Raw genomic sequence first — 23,671 nt, 5'->3', positions numbered from 1 at the left:
GAAGGTAGTGGAACAAAAGGGTGAATATGTTGTTCAATAAAGTTCGTGGTGAAAATGAAAAATGTGTCTTTTATTTTTACTTAAAAACCGAAGGCACATTTTGGCCAACCCAGTATTTATTGAAACCTATTGCTCCAGGTTATCCCTTGCCAGTTCTTTTCCACCTTTTTGGAAGACTGAGTCTTTGAACATCGTTTACATATTTTTAAAATATTGCCTTATTGTTAGAGTATCCTGGCTTTGCCTCATTGTGTGCCCTCGGCAAGTTACTCAATTGCATTCTGCTTCAATTTCCTTAACCTATAAATGATGCCTACTTCAATTATTGTGAGGATTAAGTGAGTTAACACATGTAAAACACTGGATAGTGTCCTGTACATACTCTGCACTATAGCATTATTATTTTTTAAAACATATAGTGATCATACTTATAATAATAACTATCATTTATTGAGTGCTGCCAATCAGTGTATTTGGTACTTTAAATTTATCTGATTCTCACAGCAGTGCTATGAGGTTGATTATTTAAACCTTTTTACAGAAGGAAACAGACTCACAGAAGAGCAGTAAATTGCCTTGCTAATAAATATTGAAGCTGTTATTAAAACTTACATCTTTTGATACCAAAATCCATTTTCTTTCCACTGTGCAACTTGTTACAAATCACAATCATTATCATTACCTGTATATGCGTATTAGCTGTTAATAAATTTCCTTAACTGCATAGCACCATAAAGTAATGAAAAGACCCCCAAAAGTTCTCACAGTCTTATTCCCCTCTTTTGTAACTGAACATCTGTAGTCTCTTTCCTGGTCTCCACACATGCTTGAATACAGTGCTCTAAGCCCCAGTCATGACCTGTCTTTTCAGATTTCTTGGATATGAGTGAGAATGCCATCCACCAAGTATCTGTATTAATGTCCGGGTTAAATCTTTAAAAACAATAACAACAACAAAAAAATCAGAAAAAAAAGAAGTAAAACCAGCAATAAAAGTGGTAGCCTTTATTAGCTTGAGAGGTTAAATGCCAGCCTGAAATAAAAACCCCATGTTAGAGGAACACGTTGATCAAGCCTGTGTTTTACAGACAATTTTTTTGTATACTGTGGGCATTCCTTACGGGTTGAGTATGGAGAGTGGGTCAAGTTACACAAGGACATTTCAGAGCGAATCTTGTAAATTAGTGTTACATGTATTCTAAAATTTATAAATGAAAAGCAGCCGGCTGGGTAATAAAACTTGAATTAGTAGATAGTGCTCATTATGTTATCAGAGGAAGGTAAGAACAAAGAGACTTGTTTTACATCAAGTATCTATTTCTCCATGTATATTTTGATGAGCTTTTGAGTTTGTTCATAAGGGAGTCCGAAAATGGTCAAATCGAAGGCAGAATCAGTAGAAATCAATTAATCATTTACTGTATCCCAAACACTGCCGGCAGGAACGCTTGGTTGTTTTTTTCCCTCTTTCCGCGGGTCACTGCGGGTCACGTGATAGGCATCACGTGACTCGGTCAAAGGATCTTTTCCTCTCACAGCTTCGCAAAAAAAAAAAAAAACAGAAAGCCGCCGCCGTTCTCCAATTAAAGCTGTTAACGTGTACTACGCTGTTTCCTTGTTGGATTTTCTTCTCTGCTGCTACTGTAAAAACAAAATGAGTGGTAAGATTTGCTGACTGATTTTAAACATTCTGCTTTTATTTTAAAATGTAGAAAGTATCGTATTAATCTAAAGTCATGCCATGTGTTTTTTCAATAGATGCCAGGTCTGTCGCTGTAAAAATATTTTAAATTGTGGCCATGTAGTTATAAAAAGATTAGACTTTACTTAGGGTTGAGCTGATTTTATATTCCACAGAGTATATTTTATATTCCAGAGCCTTTTCTTTACTAGGCTTTTCTTTTTACAACTAAAATCTGTAAATTGGCATCAGATTATTTGGAAGCCATTGTGAAAGCTTGCTTAAAAAGGGAATGTGTGGCACGTCAGCAGCCCGATGCATTTTAAGAATTTAAACCCAGACAAATTTATTGTTTTGTTTTTTTTAAAATGTGAATGTATACTAATAAAAAAAAATTAAAAAGAGTTTAAATTATACTAGATGAAATATCGTCTTTATTAAATCATTGATGCCACTTTTTAAGAAATTGAGGCTTCTCAAATTTCTTAAGATAATTGGTGAATAGAGTTGTTTACTCTTATGCACGATTTTGGAAAAGGAAATATGCCCTTAAAAATCAATAGCTGTGTGATTTGGGGTAGATTTTGCTCAAATTATATAGATTATTAAGGAGTTACTAGGTGTATCTACAGTTGTACAGATATAGCCACTCTCCTGCCAGATGTGCATTTAATGGTACAGTCAGTAACAGATGTAGCTCCTTCATTGGGACAAAATCTCCCTCACTGTCCTTAATCGGGGTTTAGTAGTTACTAAATTAAAAAGTATTGTTGGAACTAAGGAGGTAATCAAACTTTTGCATCATTAAGTATGCAGGATGTTAGAGTTTCGCTGCTATATACAGGAAGAGCAACAGAAGTGGTGCTGTAAATATTGTAGTTCTAAACATGAATACTTGTATTTATTATGTTTATACAGTGGGAGTTTTATGTGTTCAGTGTTGCATGTTACTTCACACCAGTATTTTAGATATTAAATAACGATATACATGAATTGTCTTTTTTTTTTTTAATCTAACCTTGTACCATTTCTGTCTCAGGGTAAGAAAATTCACTTGCTAAAGTGAAATGATTACTTCATAGGGATATGAGTTAATCATTATTCCTGGACTGCAGCTAGTAATGGATTTACTGCTGGTCTATTTTAGATTGGGTTTGTTTTGTTCTCTTTTCAGTATCACGCTTAAATATAATTAAAGAGTAAAGTAGAATTTTGTACTACTAAGTTATAAAAGATTTTAGCAGCTTTCAAAGTATAAAATGGTTTGAATTATAACTACTTAGTATTTATGTATTCATATTTTTAGTAAAAGAAGAGCAACCCAAAGCAGTTATGTAGTTTTACAACTTTAAATGTAATCAGTAATAACTTATTTTTTACCCTGAAGGCTAAAAATCAAACAAACAAAAAATTGTTCTGATGACTTGAAGTAGGGATTAAATTTGACCACATACGCAAGGAACCACAGTCTCTGGCATATATAGTAGAAGCTCAACAAAATAATTTCCTTTATTAAGATTACAGATGTGATTTTCAGTGAATTCTCTTTCTGGTTCTCAGCTAAATTTCACATGTTCTGAATAGTATCTAAGCCAGCTCTCAGGATTCAGAAAGTTTTATATAAATTAGCTAATAGAAGTAAACCAGGATTACTTTAAAACTGCTGTCATTTTCTCTTGAGTCCAGTGTATAGAAATTAAAAGGTGAATTTCGGATGAAGCCTTTCTTGCCTAGAGGTATAAAGCACCTCACAAGTTTTATTTAGTGAATTTATAGGTAATGTTGCTTAGATGTAGAAAAATTATGTTCTTCCTTCTGTCTTGATTTTCAAGGATATGATGATAAAGAAGGCCTTAATTTTCCTTAGAAGCATCAGAGCATAGTTCTTAAGGCTCAGATTATATCAGTTGCCAAATTGCATATTTTAGTGTTTACTAAATACGTAGTAGAGATATATCCTCAGAAATGAAACTCCTTGGTTTTGAATCCTAGTTCTACCACTTGGGCTGTATTAACCTTTCTGCTTCAATTTCTACATCTGGAAAATGGGAGTAATAATATTTACCTAATAGAATGATTATGAGGAGGAAAAAAGTACATAAAAGGCCTGGCACGTAGTAAGTTAGTATTAGCTATTTTAAGATAATATTCTGAACAACTTCATATATTTGGTGGGCTTGTTTTGGATAGGAAAAGTATTGTTGCAAAGTTATTTTATAGTCATATATAGTATAATTTGGTAGTCTGCCCACATACACATCACTCCTTACTTCCTCTTAACCACCTGAGTCTTTTCCCTACTTTCTTCCTTCTACTACCTGCCTCTTCTTTCTTTCCTTTCCTCCTCCCATTCTTCCACCCCTTTCCTTCCCCTCCCCTTCACTCCCTCCCTTCCAGCCCTTTTCACTTTCCTCCTGTCTTCTCCCTTATCCTCCTATTACCTCTCCTCCTTTGCCGCCTCCTCCCTCCCCTCCTGCCTTTATCCTCTCCCCCTCCTCCCTCCCTTCTCCCTCTTCTCTCTTCACCCTTTCCTTACCACTGTTTGGTACTTACCCTCTTGCATCCTCCTTTTTCCTACATTCTCTTTTTTCTTTCCTTCCCCACCTCTCACCTTCCTTCCCCTACCTTCACCAGCCTTCACCACTACTTTGTTGTTTGGTCCTCACCCCTCCTCCTTCCGTAGAAAGAGCAGAGTGGCTGTAATCTGATTTGCTGTAACCTCCATGCTCTTCATTCTGTTTTTCTGAAATATGTATAATGATACCAGTGAAATTTGTTGCTTTTCTGTCCTGTGATTTAGCTTTTCCTCCTTGGTTTCTTTTATGACTGGGATCCATTATTTGTACTCTGCAGGTTGAAATCTACATATAAAAGGAACTCTTCCTTCATTACATTCTTCTTCAGACTCTTGGGTACCTTTATTTCCCTAGAAATGAGTAAAGCTCTCTGAGAAGGTTTCATTTCAATTTATTAAAAACTAGTGGGTGGGGGGACAGTGCAGTCTAAAGTTACAGGGGAAAAAAAGGATCTGAAGGTAAGATATTCTTTTTTAAAGTTATGTAAAGCAAGTAAGATTTTAGTTCCTAGAAAGAATAAAACATACCTTCCAACAGTGCCTGGTTAGAGAAGGGAAATGAGATAATATTTTTGAAAGTTGTTTGGAAAGGATATCACTATAAAAACGAAAGGAAATGTTAGAATAAGACAAGCTGAGTTTTTTTTAAAGAACTTTTCAGTGTAGGAAACAAAAAAATTTACTTTGGGTACATATGCATGTATAGCATTTCTCCAACTTTGTTCTCAAGCCCCCACAGACATGACTTACACATTCACAAGAGGTTTTTAACCCTAACAAAGCAAATCCCAAATTTCTAACTATTCTTCCTCTTACTGCTTTTCCCTCTTGACTTTTTTTGATTTTTGCCTTTTGTATTTTTCATTGATTTTATATGCAAAGTTTAGTTTGATTTTCCTCTAGGTCAGCGTTTCTTAACTTGCACAATTATAAGGATCACCTTGGATATTTGTAAAGTAAATATGCTGGTTCAAGACCCCCATTTACTGTAAGCATACTAAACAGGAATCTCTAGGAGAACCTGGAAATCTGTGTGGTTTTTTTGGTTTTTTGGCCATGCCGCACACATGTGGGAACCTAGCTCCCTGATCAGGGATCAGACCCATGCCCCTGCAGTGGAAGCATGAGTCCTAACCACTGGACTGCCAGGGAAGTCCCTGTGTGTTTTAAAAAGCTCCCCAGGTGACTGTTATGGTCACTAGGCAAGTTTGAGAAACAACTATAGGTAAAGAGCAATCAGTGCACTTTATAAGTTAAACTTTTGTATTTTTTAACATCTAAATTTCTTTTCATAGTAATACAGTCACTATTAGTTTGAGTGTTTAGATGAAGAATTCAAAATGTAATTCAGATTGTTTTCAATTTTAGCTTGCTAAGTAATCCTGGATTAATACGTCATTTCTGTGACCCATTCAGGTCCTGCTCAGGTTCCAATGATGTCCCCAAATGGTTCTGTGCCTCCTATTTACGTGCCTCCTGGATATGCCCCACAGGTATGTTTTATGTAATTTTTCTTTATATACCTATATAATAGTGATCGTTATGTTACTGTTTAATTCAGACAAAAAGTACCATTTAAGCGCTGAAGCTTACCCAGTACAGTATATCTTTGGTAAATCTATTTCAAATATTTTAGTACATTTAGTATATTTGTAAAGGAGGAAAAATTAAGTTAGCAGCACTCATCATTTGGCCTTGTCTTTGGGTGTTGAATTATAATACAGAATTAATTTTAGAGTTTTATCTCCTTGGGTATGTGAGTAATGTAAGTAATATCTAAAGATTTAAAGGTGCCTACACTAACTTTTTTAAATTAATCATTTGCTTAAAAGTAATCCAAGATGGTACTTCCAATTTTATTCTTACAATCATTCACAGACACCCATAATAATTGTATGGCACATTGTGGTCAATAGAAGAGAATCTAGACCTGTAGACCTGCAACCATAAGGGCTAAGGGGATCAATATCACCACACACCTGTAGCCCTTTCCTACATACCACTTGGAAAGCTCTGACTTAAAGAAAAAAATGATAGCTAACTAATTTGCACAGGCAAACTTAATTAAACTGTAGTATCTGTAGGTGTTCGATATCTGCTACTGAGATTCTATGTAGTCGGCACTCATTGCTTCAAAACCTTCTTGGAAATAGCCAGTTTCCTATCCTAGCACTGAATTTATACTTGAAATTTTCTTCAGACCCTCTCTTACTTCCTCTCTGATTATGCCAGAATATTGGTGGGATATTGTGGTGGATTCACTGCTCACTCTGTGAAGCCTACCACTATATGAATGAGAGCAAAAGAGGACCATGATGCTGGGGAGAATGGAAGCATTCCATTAGAGAATTAGAGTCAAAAAGCTGGATCCATGTCATTTTTAAAACCCTCGCTAGCTGCGTGGCCTGGGACAAATCAATTTACTTGAGCCTCAGTGTCCTCACTGTAAGATGAGATGATAACATATTAGAAAGTGCTTCGTAAGCTTTTCAGAAGAGTAATCTGCTCACTTTCTACTTTTGTTTAGCACACTGACTCCTTAGCCTGCATTCTGCCTTTATTACCCTACTAAATCTACTCCCTGGTATATACCAAACCAAAGGCCTTTTTCCAGCCTGATCCTCTTTGAGCTCTAAACATTTGACCCTATTCATATGATTTATCCCAGATTATCTCAGATTTCCTTGAAGTAATGCTATCCTGATTCTTCCTACTTCTCTGGGTGTTCCTTCTCAGACCTTTCGCCACCTAAAGAGGATACCCAGTCTTTTCTCTGTAGCACATTTCAGTTTAACAAATGTGTTGAATGGTACCACATGTCAAGCTCTGTATTGGGTGCCAGTGACATAAAGATGATTAAGACAGATTCTTTGAAGGCAATTATAGCGTATCCTCTTCTCTCAGCTAACAGTACCTTTTATTTTTACAGCAAATTTCTACCCCTCTCCTTTCACTCAGTGATGACCTTCTAGACTTAGCTTTCCTTGAAGCTTTTCAGGTGCCTCTCCTTTGGGGTTCTCACGGCACATTATGTATATCCTTCTTTTAATGAATTTTTTCACACTGTTTAGTTAATAAATTCTCTTTCCTGAGAAGATTATGAATTCGTACAGTTCCTGTATTCAACAGTGTTCAACAGATATGTATTGAGTGCTCATATATGTCAGGCGCTCTTTTAGGTGCTTGAATAAAAAGAGGCAAGGACCTCCATACTTCCATAGTTTACATTCTTTTGGGAAAAAGGAAACAATAAGCATAATAAATGGATAATGGGACTAGATCATATAGGATTCATATTCATTGTTATTTCCTCGATGCTGAGTACAATGCCTGTCATATATTAAGGGCTCAATAAATATTAGTAAATCAATCAAATAATCATCCAAGTTGAGGTTCTATATCTTTAGGCCAAGAGCTACTGAAATAATCTTCCTATATTACTTCTTTGATTTTTTTCACTTCTGTGCTTATTATTTGGCTTGTCCACTCAATGAAGTCTGGATTTCTTGACATAGAAGGCCTTAACACAGTTCTCTTCTAGTTTGTCTTCGTACCCTTCTCTTGATACATCTAATCACATAATCTATTTTTGCAGCCAAACATGACTACTCACATGCTCACTTGATGTTTTTCTTTCTCCATGCTTTTGTTAATGCTGTTATTTGGGGAATGTTATTCATTCCCTCATTTCTGCCTTTTGAAATTCTACCCATCCTTGAGAACCTAGATCGAGTTATTTGTGCCATTCTTTGGTTATATGTTATATACCACCTGGTATTATAATTGTGTGTATATATATTCTTCTTAAATGGGATTTTAAGTTTCTTGAGCATAGGGAGGTACTCTTAATTATTATTTTTGTTCTGTGGTAACTCACATACAGTAGGTGTTTCATAAATATTTGTCAAATAAGTGAATGAACTTTAACAATAATCTTACTGGAAGGATTATGTGAGGCTAATTATTAATTAACAATTAATCAACCTTAGTTTAAGATTATCTCTAGGAAATGTATCATTTTAAGCACACAGCGGTAATCCAAGGACAAAAATCTAGTTTCATCATTATTGAAATAATTTAAGTACCCACTATGTAAGAATGGATTCTAACATTTTGACATCACTGTTGAAGTACATCCCCCATTGCCTGACATACGCAATTTCTGATGTTAGAAAATACTTATAAAGAGCCAAGTTCTAGGCACAACTAAGAGCTTGATAATTGTCCAAAACTTGTAAGCAAACTAGTAAGCAAACGTAATTATATTAGCAAATATAGAAGCTGGGAGTTGAACCAAATGTTAAGACACAGAGATGGCCGTTGTTAAGTACAAGCTGTATTTGGCTCAGCAGGAACCAAGTAGCACACACACTAAATCCATGAATAGCTATCATCTATAGTCTCCCTTTAGACTTTCGTACACTGTTCTCCCCTCAGGGCAGCAGGTTTAATCACCTCCATCCCGGCCTTGGCCTTACGTGTATCTCTTATTGAAGGCCAGTGATCCAAGGAGGGTCAAGTAATGTTTTTGCTATATCATCATGTAATTCAATACATACTAATAGGATTCAGCAAATGTATGTATCCTAAAACGTTTGGTCAGGCAAGTAAGGACTGCAAAAATTAAAATCCAGTGTTGGGACTGTTTAGCTCTACCACTGAGGAAGTAATGATGCTACATATCTAGGAGCATATTGAGGCTGAAAAATGAAAGGTTCAAAAGACAGATCTTAATTTAAGATGAAGGTTGAGATTTAACAAAAATACTTATTAGTAGAAACATGGAGAAATCATGATTTACCCAGGATAAATCAACCTTCAAATTTTTGATGTTTGTACCAATGGCATGTCCCCATTAAGTTTAGACGCACTTCAGGTGTGAACTCATCATTAACTCATATATTTTAACTTCATTTTTGAGAATAACAGACAGTCAGGGTATTATACACTGGGTAATTTGGGGATTAATTGGTTCTGTTTTTCTCATTTGTAATTTGCAAAACCCAAACTCGCCATTAAAATTGCCAGTTGTGTTATAGTTCCTTTGCATATCTATTCAAGAGTTCCACAATATTGTTTATTTTATAATATTTGTACCTTAGTGCTCTGATACTTTAGCATTCTACTCAGCAGTAATGGGAATAGTCAGACTTAATTTTTCAGTTACATAACTTTTACTGTTGGATCAGAAAAATGGATCTTTTTTTTAAAAAAATTTTTATTAACCATGACACTGTGTAAGATACCATCCAATATGATAGGGAAACCTAAAGTTAATTAAAATGATATGCATAAAGCAAAATGTACTTCACTGGAAGCTTAAATATAGTTCAAAATGTAGTTCACCGGAAGTTTAAATATAAAGGAATATTAATTTTGCAAACAAGCCAATGGGAAATATATTTAGTGATAAGGAACAAATATAGTTGTATATTTTAAAAGTTGTATATTTTTCTGATCATTATTACGTAGAAAACTTGGAAAACATGTAAAAGGGTAGGGAAAAAAATTGCATCGAGTGTTATTATAACCCGGAGATACTCTCTGTAAACATTTAGAATATTTCCCTTTAGCCTTTTTTCTGATTACAGAATTACAAACAACTTGGGACATAACCTTCACGAACTCTATTATTATAGTTTAACAAGTAAGAAAGGGAGGTTTACAAGAGATTTGACGTAACTGCATAGAGGCAGAAATATGTGCCAACTGAACTGAGACATCAAATGGAGAAACAAACAAACAGTAAAACTCAAAAAACAAAGCAAATGATGACATGGAAAGCAAAAGGTGACAAGTGTAGAAGGAACTTAATTTCCTGGCAAATAATAATAACTTATAGTCCCTAAGGGCATTGCAGCTCAGAACACTTGGTATTTTAATGATGAAGTTGATGAATTATCAAGAAAATATTATAGATTTACCTGAATGGAACTCCTGAAGTGTAATAGCAAAAGTTCTCTCCTTTTGCCTTTCTTATAATGAATGGCTCCCCTGTTTTTTATAGAATGTGGGTTGTTATGGTGATGAGAGGGTACCTAACAGGGAGGGAATTGTAGATCTCATAATGTGGGGAAAGGGCCTATATCAGCTTCATGAAAAGTTTCAGATTACTCCTTTGAGCTGGACTTGGTATTTCACTGTGCCTTTATGTCAGCACGCAGCAATGAGGTCAGTAAGTTTTTCAAAGATTCTACAAACCAGTCTGATCTCAGTCTTCCCTGTCTCTTGTGGAGAGAACAGCCAAAAAAGATGGGCAGCAGTGTAAGAGACTGGAAGGGGACTTAGAGGTTTAGATGAGGACGAAGAGTCACAGTAAGAGCTGGAGAGAAAGGTTGTAGTCGCTTGTAGTGACATTGCTGTGTGTTTGATTAGGTATATAAAATAAATATCTGTTGGATGAATGGCCAGAAATATCTTTATTATTGTTTAATAGCTTAAAGTTGGAGTAGTTCAGGGTTCAGGGTGAGGCAATAGAAGTAGGTTGCTAAAAGTAGTGAGGAAGCAAAGACTGTAAGCATTGAAGAAGTCACAAAACCCTAGTAGTTTGGTGTTGTTAAGGGGGGAGCAGGGGAGCATTCGAGTAGAACTAATAGAATTTATTTCTGGTCACATCAGTCACTAAACAAAAAAATTTTTGAGCATCTGTCATATGCTAGGTGTATTATACCAGATATTGGGAACAGATCTGTCATGGAATGTATATTCTGGTGCACAGTATAAAATGTCAGACAGTAAACACAACCTCCTTTCTCTGCAGTCCCTCTCAGTTACGTCTGTGTTCAAATAAAGAAAAGAAAACAGGGCTTTGTCTAATTCGAAATTGCGTGGCATACGTGGTTACGTGGTCAGACTATGCTGATAGTTCCATTTAATTTTATTTCATTGCCTTTAATTTTTTTTTAACATAGACTAATTTGGATATTTTACCTTTTTTTTTCCTTTTCACGACTTGATTTTATTTTAATCATCACCGTCAGTGTACCCTGTTGGTATAAAATTCAATGTCCTGGCTATTTCTTGGCAGCTGGAGACGTAGCAGATAGTTTTGAGGTCTCTGGCCTTACTCTGAAGTTACTGGCTGCTCAGGTGGTTACTGGAAGTGGTGGGGTTCTCCACACACTCTTGGTCCTGGTCTGGCTCTTTTTTTTTTTTTAATCTCTGCATATTAGGTTGGTTTTTTTTTTTTTTTTAATTGTGGTAAAATACACACTAAAAATTTACCGTCATAACTATTTTAAATGTACAGTTCAGTGGTATTAAGTACATTCACATTGTTGCACTACCATACATCACAAGAACTCTTCACCTTGCAAAGCTGAACTCTGTACCTTATCAACCTTAAAAATAAAACACATAGTTATTATAGCAGCAAAATGCGGTTATTCAGGAATAGCAGAGGAATTGCAGTTCAGGGCATGCAAACTATGGCAAACCACAAGCAAGTCCCCAAAACAAAGAAGAGGACTATTCTTTTATAAAGAAAAGAGGGGAGTTGGGAAGGGGTGGTTTTTTGAGCAAAATCCATTGGAGGAAAGAGAGTTCAGGGTTATGGCTGCTTCTCATTAGGCTAGTTGTGGTGGCTTCTCATTGGCTGGGCTGTTGCTGGGCGAGGAGAAAAATCTTCCTTCCTCCAGCTGGGGTATGTAAAGTAAGCTTCTTCTGGTTGGGGAATGCAAGGTATGCTTCTTGCTAGTGTCTGCTGCAAGGGGCAGCAAGCAGTAGTAAGTGAGAAGCCTTCAGGGCTTCCCAACTCTTTTTTTAAATGAGGTTTCTTTTATTCATTTTCACAACCTGTTAAACAATAACTCCCCAATCTCCCTTCCCTCAGCTTATCTTTATATTTGAAATGTTCTTTTTCAGAAGAAAAGTGGTTTTAATTTCAAAAGTAATTTAGCCATTTCTTTTTTAACCGATGAGATCTCACTTGTGTTTGTGAAATTTTTAAAGGCAGAAGACAGGTGTTTGTGGATTCTATGCCCACAAAATGAATAAGAACATAGAATTGAAACCAGATTACCTGAGTTCAGTTACTAGCTCCTCCACTTACTACCTGTGTGACCTTGCAAGTTATTTGACATCTCTGTGCCTCAGTTTCCCCATCTAAAAAATGGAGATAATAATGCTACCTATTTGTAGCATTGTGTTGAGGATTAAATAGTTAATACATGTCCCTTGAGAAACTTACAGTTAAATTATAGAGTAAGACATATGGATTTGGAAAATTAACAAATACTACAGTGTTATGGATACCAAACAAGTGATAGAGAATAAATGCAATGGAATTGTTAGGAAGGAGAGATCACTGAGATCGTGGTGTCTAGGAAAGGGTCACAGAGAACAATCAAAAGAAACTATCTACAGACTCCTAACCCCACATCTCTACAAGTATCTGGAGTTATATGCTCTACGTTCTCATCTCATCAGTCCATACTTCTTTTTCATCTAGAACAAAGACAAACTTTTCTGCTCCTGTCTAGATCCTCTGCCCCAGCTGGAGCCCTGAATCTCATCTCCTTTTGCCTGCTCAAGGACATTACTCTAGCATTCTCTCTCCTACATCATCAATTTCTTACTCTCTGATGGATTGTGCTGATTAGTATATCAGTATGTTGTAATTGCTCTCACTAAAAACAACAAATTTTTTAAGCTGCTTGACTCTACTACTGTCAGTCACCACCCTAATTCCCATATTCCCCTCTGCAGGAAAACTTTCCAGAATTGTGCTGTTACCTCTCTAATTCTCCTCCCCACTTTCTCTCTTAAATCCACTCCAATCAGGCTTTGCCCCTATGATTACACTAAAACTGCTCTCATCGAGGTCACTATGACTTCCATATTGCTATATCCAATGGTCAGTCCTTAGTCTTCATCTTATTAAACCTGTCAGCAGCATTTGACAGAATTGATCCTTCCTCCCTGACACACTTAACCAAACTTCCAGACTCCACATTCTTAAGTTTTCTTCCTGCCTTACCTGGTTGTCCTTTCCCAATCTTTCTGCAGCTGCAGACTACTATTAACCAACTGCCCACTCAGCATTTACACTTAGGTGTCTTACAGACTTACCAAACTTACATGCGCAAAACCTAAAACTCCAAATCTTCCCTGGCCCCCACCCCACAAATGACTTGTTCTAACTGCAGCCTTCCCTTTCACTGTTGTTGAAATACCATCGTTCCAAAACTTCTTTTTCACACTTCTCCGCTGGAATTATCAGCTAATCTTGTTGTTCTGCCTTTAAAGATACGCAGACTGTGGACCACTTCTTACCACCTCCACTGCTACCACCGTGGTCCAAGCCTCCACCATCTCTTGCCTAGATTTCTGCAGTAGCTTCCTGAATGATTTCCCCTTTTTTGCCCTTGCCCTACAATCTATTCTCAGTTCAGCAGCCAGAGTAATCCTGTAAGAGTACGTCAGGAGCTTCTCACCCTCAGCACTGCAGACATTCAGGCGTGGTGTTTTTTTGCTGTGGGGCTGCCCTGTGTGTTGCAGGGCATCGAGGCGGCATCCCTGGCCTCAGCTCGCTGGATGCGAAGTAGTGCCGCCAGCTCCAGGTGTGACAACCAAAAGTGACTCCACGTGGTGCCACAGAATCACCCCTGGATGAGAATCGCTTGTTTGTATCCCTCTTCTGCCCAAAACTCTGCGACGCTTCCCTGTTTCACTGAGTAAATACAAGTCCTTAATAAGCCTATACAGCCCTACCTGACTCGGCCACCTCCCCTACCTTTTTTTTTTTGGCCACGCGCGGCATGTGGGATCTTAGTTCCCCCAGCAGGGATGGAACCCACGCCCCCTGCATTGGAAGCGGAGAGTCTTAACCACTGGGCCGCCAGGGAAGTCCCTCCCCTACCATTTTGTATCTCTTTGATCTCATCTGTTTCTGTCCTTCCTCCTCCTTTATGCTTATCCAGTCACACTGGCTTCCTTCTAGCCACTTCTACCTTAGAGGCTCTGTTCTAACTGTTCCCTCTACCCAGAACACTCTTTCAGATTTTTGTGTGGCTAATTCCTTCAGTTCCTTCAAGTCTGTGCTCAAATTTCATTTTGCCAATAAGGCGTATCCTGATCACCCTTTTATACTACAACCTGGTCCCCTCCCACAATCCTTCTAATCCCCCTTACCTGTTTGTTTTTTTATCGTAGTATTTATCACCATGCAGTATGCTCGGTAATTTACTTTTGATGTCATGTTTGTCTGCTCCTGTTAGTGTGTGTGCCCGCATAAACACATCACTTTGTATTTTCTCTCCTAAATTACCAATGTCTTTTTGTTCAAAAACAAATCTTGTTTTTTTTAATGAATGGAGGAGGGTATTGCTAGATTTGGAAGGAGAGATGGGATTTGCGTTGTTATGGATTAAGGGGAAGCAAAGTGAAGAGGGTAGATGGCATAAACCAAAGTACAAGATAAAGAAATATGTAGGTTAGGTATGAAGATAGTTTTTTTTAGTATACCAGCCTGGCTGGAATTAAGGGTTCAGGATTTGGTGTGGAAGAAGATACAGCAATAATGATAGGTTGGAACCAGATGGGATGGTAGGTTGAGGAGTATGTACAGTACAATCCTATCAGAAATGGCGGGGTCATTTAAGATTTGTGAGTCAGACAGTTGAGAAAGATGAAAGTAGTATGTTAATGACAGACACTGTAATTTGGCTCACTCAGAATCCATTTCAAACTTCTTCTAATGTCTGTTCCTATAGGTTAGAGGCTGAAAAAACTAAACAGTTTCCAGATTATCTTCAGCTAGGCTTCCAGATATGATTTAGTTTCCACCAGTCAGTCATATACATTTGTCTGAGGCTTGAATCCAGAACTGAGTTAAATAGGGAGAGAGGTGGGATATGAGGCATCCATTGTGCTAGAAGCCAGGCACTGTAGTTCTAGAGCTAGTGTATAAAAACAGTGATTCATTTGCTCTTCTGGTCCCATGTTACAGGCAAGTCATCTCACACTCCCAACAGGTAAGCTTAGTTTAATAGGCTATTTAGTAGCAACTATATTCTTTCTAAAGCAGTAATTTATTTGTAATCTAGGCTTACCTTTACCCAAATAAGTGTGTTTTCTAATATTCCTCCCAAGCACATATGTTTATAAACAAAATTTGCAATTCGTTTAAGCATAGTAAAATGTGTCCTTCCTGAAAATACCAGGATTTGCCTTTAAGTTAGCACTTTACATTTTAATCGTTTTCTGTTATTAGCCGTTTGTTGTACTTCAGTAGTAATCATTTAAGTCTAAAAGATTAAGGACCCTGTTTTAGTAGAAGGACTTCTAATTTTGAGGTTAAATCTTGTATCTTTTTAGGCCTTGCTGTATGTCCTTGTTGTTCCAGTGAGGTTCAAAAGGAATAAATCTGGCGTTTTAAAAAATCCTTTGCCACGGTGTGACCCCTATTTAAAAACGTGTAATTTCTATGACTCAGAGCCACAGATATTTTTCTTAACTGGGAGTTAATATATTAGGTGTTTGCCTCCCTTGAAATGATCGTCAATTATTAAAATTGTTCTGGTCATGGTCCTAAGAGTTTTATACCTAAATTCAATATATGGTTGATCTTAGGAGTCTGGATCCAGCTTTTTCCCATATTATGTTCAAACCAAAAGTTCCCTTGAGACTCCCTTCATTTTTACTGTATCACTAAATGCATGTATCACGTAAGATAAATACCAGATGTCATAACTCATTGTTTATATTATTATTTAGCTTGTCTTTTCAGTGTTTTAAGATTTATATTGCATTGTATAACAAAAACTACTTCATGTTGTTCAGTGCTAATTCATATGTATGTAATGTACTTAATAAAAATGTTGGTTCTGTAAAATTTCTTAATTAACTCCTAATGGTGTAAAAATTCTTACTCTAACATATTTGAAAAAGATTGCTTAACATCCTATGGAAGAAACTTTTAATCTGTTGTTCATTTTGTAGGTTATTGAAGACAATGGAGTTCGAAGAGTTGTTGTGGTTCCTCAGGCACCAGAGTTTCATCCTGGTGGTCACACAGTCATCCATCGTTCCCCACATCCTCCTCTGCCTGGTTTCATTCCTGTACCAACCATGATGCCCCCTCCACCACGCCACATGTACTCACCAGTAACTGGAGCTGGAGACATGGCAACACAGTATATGACACAGTATCAGTCTTCACAAGTATATGGAGATGTAGGTAAGTAGCTAAAAATATTCCTGTTTTATGGAGTTGGCTATTTTTTGCTTGGATAGAATAGGTGCTATTACTATATAAAAGAAACAAAAAATGGTAACAATATCACAGTCATTTTCTGTTATTCAAACACTATGTTAAGGGAACTCTATTCAATACTCTATAATGACCTATATGGGAAAAGAATCTAAAAAAGAGTGGATGCAAAAATAAACTCAAAATGGATTAAAGACCTAAGTGTAAGGCCAGACACTATCAAACTCTTAGAGGAAAACATAGGCAGAACACTCTATGACATAAATCACAGCAAGATTCTTTTTGACCCAGCTCCTAGAGAAATGGAAATAAAAACACAAATAAACAAATGGGACCTAATGAAACTTAAAAGCTTTTGCACAGCAAAGGAAACCATAAGACCAAAAGACAACCATCAGAAGGGGAGAAAATATTTGCAAATGAAGCAAATGACAAAGGATTAATCTCCAAGATTTACAAGCAGCTCATGCAGCTCAATAACAAAAAAACGAACAACCCAATCCAAAAATGGGCAGAAGACCTAAACAGACATTTCTCCAAAGAAGATATACAGATTGCCAACAGACACATGAAAGAATGCTCAACATCATTAATCATTAGAGAAATGCAAATCAGAACTACAATGAGATATCATCTCACACCGGTCAGAATGGCCATCATCAAAAAATCTAGAAACAATAAATGCTGAAGAGGGTGTGGAGGAAAGGGAACTCTCTTGCACTGTTGGTGGGAATGTAAATTGATACAGCCACTATGGAGAACAGTACGGAGGTTCCTTAAAAAACTACAAATAGAACTACCATCCAACCCAGCAATCCCACTACTGGGCATATACCCTGAGAAAACCATAGTTCAAAAAGAGTCATGTACCAAAATGTTCATTGCAGCTCTGTTTACAATAGCCAGGACATGGAAGCAACCTAAGTGTCCATCATCGGATGAATGGATAAAGAAGATGTGGCACATATATACAATGGAATATTACTCAGCCATAAAAAGAAATGAAATGGAGGTATTTGTAATGAGGTGGATGGAGTTAGAGTCTGTCATACAGAGTGAAGTAAGTCAGAAAGAGAAAAACAAATACAGTATGCTAACACATATATATGGAATCTAAGGGGGAAAAAAAAGGCCATGAAGAACCTAGTGGCAAGACGGGAATAAAGACACAGACCTACTAGAGAATGGACTTGAGGATATGGGGAGGGGGAGGGGTGAGATGTGACAGGGTGAGAGAGTGTCATGGACATATATACACTACCAAATGTAAAATAGCTAGCTAGTGGGAAGCAGCCACATAGCACAGGGAGATCAGCTCGGTGCTTTGTGACCACCTAGAGGGGTGGGATGGGGAGGGTGGGAGGGAGGGAGATGCAGGAGGGAAGAGATATGGGAACATATGTATATGTATAACTGATTCACTTTGTTATAGAGCAGAAACTAACACACCATTGTAAAGCAATTATACTTCAATAAAGATGTTTAAAAAAAAATGAATTATTATAGATCCAAATATATTACCAAATAAAACAAATAGACAAAAAAAAAAAAAGAGTGGATGTATGTGTATGTATAACTGATTCACTTTGCTGTACACCTGAAACTAACACAACATTGTAAATCAGCTCTACTCCAATAAAAATTAATTTAAAAACAAAACAAAAAAACACTATGTTAAATGTTTCATCCTCATGATCACCTTTCAAGGCAGATGAGTAAACAGAAAATCAAAGAGGGGAAGTAACTTCTATCATGCAGCAATATTTAGTGGGGACACATTCGAACAAGAGGTCTTCTTTGTCCTGCTGCTCTCTAGGCTCTGAGGAAATTTTTTAGCCAGGAATAATCATGCTACTGTTAAATCCTGAAGCCTCTGATGCCACTAACCAAAGCTGCTAGGTTCTGTAAGGTACTGAAAAGAACAGTAAGACATAATATCTGCCCTCAGGGAGTTTAAATTGTTGGGAAGAATAGACAACTACACACACACAAAATAATAATCTTATTCTTTCCTATGGCTTTAAATACCATCTATATACTGACAGTTCTTAAATTTGTATCTTCAGTCAAAACCTCTCCTCTGAGTCCCAGACTTTTATTTCTAACTGCCTTTTTTTTTTTTGACCATGCCGTGCGGCTTACAAGATCTCAGTTCCCCAACCAGGGATTGAACCCTGGGCCACAGCAGCGAAAGCCTGGAATCCTAACCACTAGGCCACCAGGGAACTCCCGTAAACGCCTTCTTGATAACTCCACTTAAGTGTCTCATACATCTCAGTTATAGCATTTTAAAACATAAATCTCAATGATGGAACCTGCTTTTCTCTGCCGTCTTCATCCCGATAGATGGTACCACTGTCCGCTCAGTTTGCTCAAGGGAAAACCAGACGTGGCCACATTTGATTTCTCCTCTTTCAACCCCCACTTCAGCTGGTATCTACTTTCAGAAGTTTCCCAAATGAACCTACTTTTCCTCCACTGCTCCTCAGTTCTAGTCCACCATCAGCTCTTGTCAGGACAGCTGCAACAACAGCCTTCCAGTTGGTTTTCTGCTGTCATTCTTGCCCCCAACCATCCAGGCTCAGCCAGAGTAATCATTTTAAAATATAAATCAGACCATTCTTCTGTTTAACGGATTTCAGTGACTTTCCATTGCATTTAGAATAAAATCCTAAACCCTTCCCCTGGACCAGGATTTCTCAACCTCAGCTCTCTAGATCTTTGAGGAAGGATAAGTCTTTATTGTGGAGGACAGAACTGTGCATTATAGGATATTTAGAAGAATCCCTGCCCTCCACCCACTAGATGCCAGTAGCACACAACTCCAGCCCTCACCCTGACTCGACTGTGACAACTAAAAATATCTCCAGACATTACCAGATGACTCCTGGGGGCCAGGATTGGCGCTGGTTGCAAACCACTGCCCTGGACAAGATCCTGCCTTGTCCCACGTGTTCCCATGCATGTGCCCCACCTTCAGTTTTTCAGAACCAAGCTCTTTCTTGCCTCAATGCTTCTACAAATGGTGTTCTCTCTACCGGAAGTGCTCTTCCCCCTTTTCCATGCAAGGCTTCTTTTTTTTTTTTTTTTTTCCTTTAGATTTCAGCTTTCAGAGAGATCTTCCCTAACCTTTCCTTGTCAGTCTCTAGCACTGAAACCTTTTGTTTCTTTCACAGAACTTAACACAATTTGATTTTTTTTGTTGTTTTTCTGGATGTCTTTCTCCCTTATTTAACTGTAAACCACCTAAGAACTGAATCTGTTTTATTCATCACTGTTTTCCTTGCACTTAATCAGTACCTGTCATTTACGCTTAGTAAATCTGTAGAAGAAATAACTCTAAATACAAAATTTTAATTGTGTAGCACAGCCTGTAAGTAGTAGATGTATTATATATATTATGTCATATATTACATTTTTTTCAAACTTATTTCTGTTGCCCAAGTAATGTATATTAATTCCATAGGTCTGGGTGTGGTTTGGTTTTCTGCATTTCTAATAAATTTCCAGGTGAGGCTCATGCAGTGGTCCAGTGAACATAATTTTGAGTAGCAAGAGTATGTACTATAAATCGGTCTCTTCCATTTTTTTACTCCTAATTATGACTTCGTTTTTTAAAATGTCTTTGAGAGGGACTTCCCTGGTGGCGAAGTGGTTAAGAATCCGCCTGCCAATGCAGGAGACACGGGTTCGAGCCCTGGTCCGGGAAGATCCCACATGCCATGGACCAACTAAGCCTGTGTGCTACAACTACTGAGCCTGTGCTCTAGAGCCCACGAGCCACAAATACTGAGCCCACATGCTACAACTGCTGAAGCCTGCACACCTAGAGCCCGTGCTCCACAACAAGAGAAGCCACAGCCATAAGAAGCTTGTGCACCACAACGAAGAGTAGCCCCCTCTCGCCGCAAGTAGAGAAAGTCCGCGCAGCAACGAAGACCCAATGCACCAATCAATCAATCAATCAGTCAATCAATATTTTAAAAATGTGTCTGAGAAAATTATAAGAAAAAGCTAAATATTACAATTTACTACTGTTTTACATTGTTAAAACCCATTGTTATTCAGAGGAGATATGCATTAGAATGTATGAATATGATTCACAGCGATGAGAAGGAAAGTGAAGCATACAGATCTACGAAGAGCACTAATCTGAAAACCAGCTACCCAGTGATGGAAGATAGGAGTCATATTGTATTTGAGGTTATAAGCCAAGGAATTTACCACTAGATCCTAGTAACTTACAGTAGTTTTATAATTAGTAGCTGCCTCCATTACCCCTTTTCCATGCATATTTTGTTTGGATTCCCAAAGTGGGACCTAATCCAACATTTCACTGTCAACAACTATGGTTATTGAGCCTGAACTTTGCTAGACACTATGCTCATACATGTATTATCTCACTTAAGCCTCAATAAAGTCCTCCAAAATACAAATAAAGAAACTGAAGCTCAGAAATGTTAAGTAATTTCTGCAAGGTCACAACTAGTTCATTGTTGAGGATTTTAACCCTCTCAGATCTGTTTGATAATAAATTTCCTGTTACTACAACATATTTTTTATTTTCCCCTCATGGTTCATTTATCATTCTATTTGCGTAGTAAATGAAATATAAAAACATTTGGATAACTACATTTTTAAAGTATGCACTAATTAATTACAGTCCCTGTGTTTTTTTTCTTTTTTTATTGAGATAATTCACGTAACAAAATTCACCATTTTAAAGTGTACATTTCAGTGATTTTTAGTATATTCACTAGATACTACATTCACTACTGCTATCTAATTTCAGAACATTTCTATCATCCCAAAAAGAAACTCCGTGTCTATTAAGAGTCAGTCCCAATTCCCTCTTTTCCCCCACCTCATAATCTACTTTCTGTCTCTGGATTTGTCTGCTCTAGAGGTTTCATGTAAATGTTCATACAATATATAGCCTTTTGTATCTAGCATTTTTCACTTAGCATATTATTTTCAAGGTACATTTCAAGCTTGTACCATGATAAATACTCCTCTCCTTTTTATGGCTGAAAAATATTCCATTATGTGGATATAATTTTGTTTTTCCATTCATTAGTTGATAGACATTTGGGTTGTTTCCACTTTTTGTCAATTATGAATAATGATGCTGTGACATTTGTGTACAAGTTTTTGTGTAGACATATGGTTTCATTTCTCCTGGGTATATACCTAAGAGTAGAATTACTGGCTTATATGGTAATTGTATGTTTAACTTTTTGAAGAACTGCAAAATCGTTTTCCATAGTGACTGTACTATTTTACATTCCTACCAGCAACGTATGAGAGTTCTAATTTCTTCCTATCCTTGCCAAAATTTGTCTTTAGATTCTAGCCATCCCAGTGAGTGTGAAGTATTATCTCAGTATGGTTTTGATTTGCTTGTCCCTAGTAACTACTGATGCTGAGCATCTTTTCATTTGCTTATTGGCAATTTTTATATCATCTTTGGAAAGATGTCTATTTAAATCCTTCACCTCTTTTTAATTGGGTTATTTGTCTTTTTATTGTTGAGTTGTAAATGTTTTTATGTATTTTGGATACAAGTCTCTTATCAGATATATGATTTGCAGATATTTTCTCCCATGTTGTCTCTTTACTTTTTTGATGGTATCCTTTGATGCAGAAAAGTTTTTAATTTTAATGAAGTCCACCTTATTTTTTCTTTGATTGCTTGTATTTTTGGTGTCATATCTAAGAAACTATTATCAAATCCAAAGTCATGCAGATATGTGCTTGTTTCCTTCTATAAGTTTTATAGTTTTAGCTCCTACATTTAGGTCTTTGATTCATTTTGAGTTAATTTTTGTGTATAATATGAAGTAAGGCTCTAAACTTACTCTTTTACTTGTATATATCCAAATTCCTGGGTTTTTATTTTAATATTATTGTGCATATCCTTACAGTATTCAAGAGTATTATACTAATTTTCTTAAATCACTGATAAATTAAAACTTTTTTTACTGAGATTTTTGAGACTTTTCCTTTGAAAAATATTTTCCTCACTACAGATTTTAAATTTACAATGAAAATGAACTCTGAGGACAACTGATTTAACAATATTTATGAGGGTATTGATTTATATTATATTGCTCTATGACTTATTAGAATGAATACATTCTAAGTCTCAGCCCTGAGTTTACAATATCTGAAGATGTAATACTCTGTACCTAGATTCTGTTATTAGTTAACAGTCCCACTCACTTCTTTTTGCTGACTCTTAAAACCTTATTTTTTTAGTGATGATTTGCTTTTTTTGAGTCATAAGGGAATTTAGGTAGGTGGAGATTTTCTGTTTACTAGTTGATATGTTTGAAGTTGAAAGAGATGCTAAAAGTAATGGCTACAAAAGAGTAAAAGAAAAACTCTACACAGCTCAGTTCAGCTCTTATTCCCCACCTGTAATAGTCATAGCATTACCACCAAGCTGTTTCTGTGGAGATTAATAGTTGAGAAAAGAGGAAGGAAAGAAGTGTCTATAAGATTACAGTTATAATCAAGTCACAAAGCTTGGTTCTTTCAGTTGGTGGAGACACAGAAATAGCTTTGTTATGCAAGATCATTCTTTGAAATATTTTATAATACATAAGTTTTATATAATATAGATATATTTATTTCCTGTTCTTTTCTCATGCCATAAATGGGTTTGGAGACAGTGACCTTTTTAAATGTCTTATTTTTTATTTCTTCTTAGATGCCCACTCTACACATGGAAGGTCCAACTTTAGAGATGAAAGATCTAGTAAGACATATGAACGTTTGCAGAAAAAATTAAAGGATCGCCAAGGAACACAGAAGGATAAAATGAACAGTCCGCCATCATCACCCCAGAAATGCCCTTCTCCCATAAATGAACATAATGGGCTTATGAAAGGGCAGAATGCTAGTGGTGTAAACACAGGATCAGCAAAGAACAAGTCAGGAAGGGGGAAAGGTGGTGCACAAATTGATACAGAAATAGAAGGTAACTATTTAAAATAAAATATATTCTAATTGTACTTTTTATCATCATTTAACCTACTAAAAGTATATTCTAACGTTTCAGTCATTTCGTCATGCTTCACATAAACTGTCGATGAATAGCCTAACACTTCTTAAATGTGAGGGGAAAGTTTTAGAACCTAAATTGTTACTAGGGTATTTCTTTTTACATTTTGGGAAAGCTCAATTAATAATTTCACCTATA

At 36.7% G+C, this 23,671-nt stretch overlaps 1 protein-coding gene across 8 annotated transcripts in view; it reads left to right on the top strand.

Moving 5' to 3' along the window:
• The window catches only part of FNDC3A (fibronectin type III domain containing 3A), a 182,814-nt gene that overhangs the window by 110,943 nt on the left and 48,200 nt on the right, over nt 1-23,671 (top strand). For 6 of the 8 annotated variants that reach the window (XM_059902752.1, XM_059902748.1, XM_059902750.1 and 3 more), the window contains 3 exons: nt 5,673-5,749; nt 16,197-16,434; nt 23,180-23,449. In XM_059902752.1, coding sequence (XP_059758735.1) covers nt 5,690-5,749; nt 16,197-16,434; nt 23,180-23,449 — 568 coding nt within the window. In that variant the 5' untranslated portion in view covers nt 5,673-5,689. Of the gene's footprint in view, nt 1-1,567; nt 1,662-5,672; nt 5,750-15,207; nt 15,230-16,196; nt 16,435-23,179; nt 23,450-23,671 lie in introns of those variants that run through there. The other 2 variants (XM_059902751.1, XM_059902753.1) reach the window with 2 other exon arrangements.

The sequence above is a fragment of the Balaenoptera ricei genome, chromosome 18 (genome assembly GCF_028023285.1).
Source record: "Balaenoptera ricei isolate mBalRic1 chromosome 18, mBalRic1.hap2, whole genome shotgun sequence".
NCBI lineage: Eukaryota > Metazoa > Chordata > Mammalia > Artiodactyla > Balaenopteridae > Balaenoptera > Balaenoptera ricei.
This window is presented reverse-complemented; position numbering and strand designations above follow the sequence as displayed.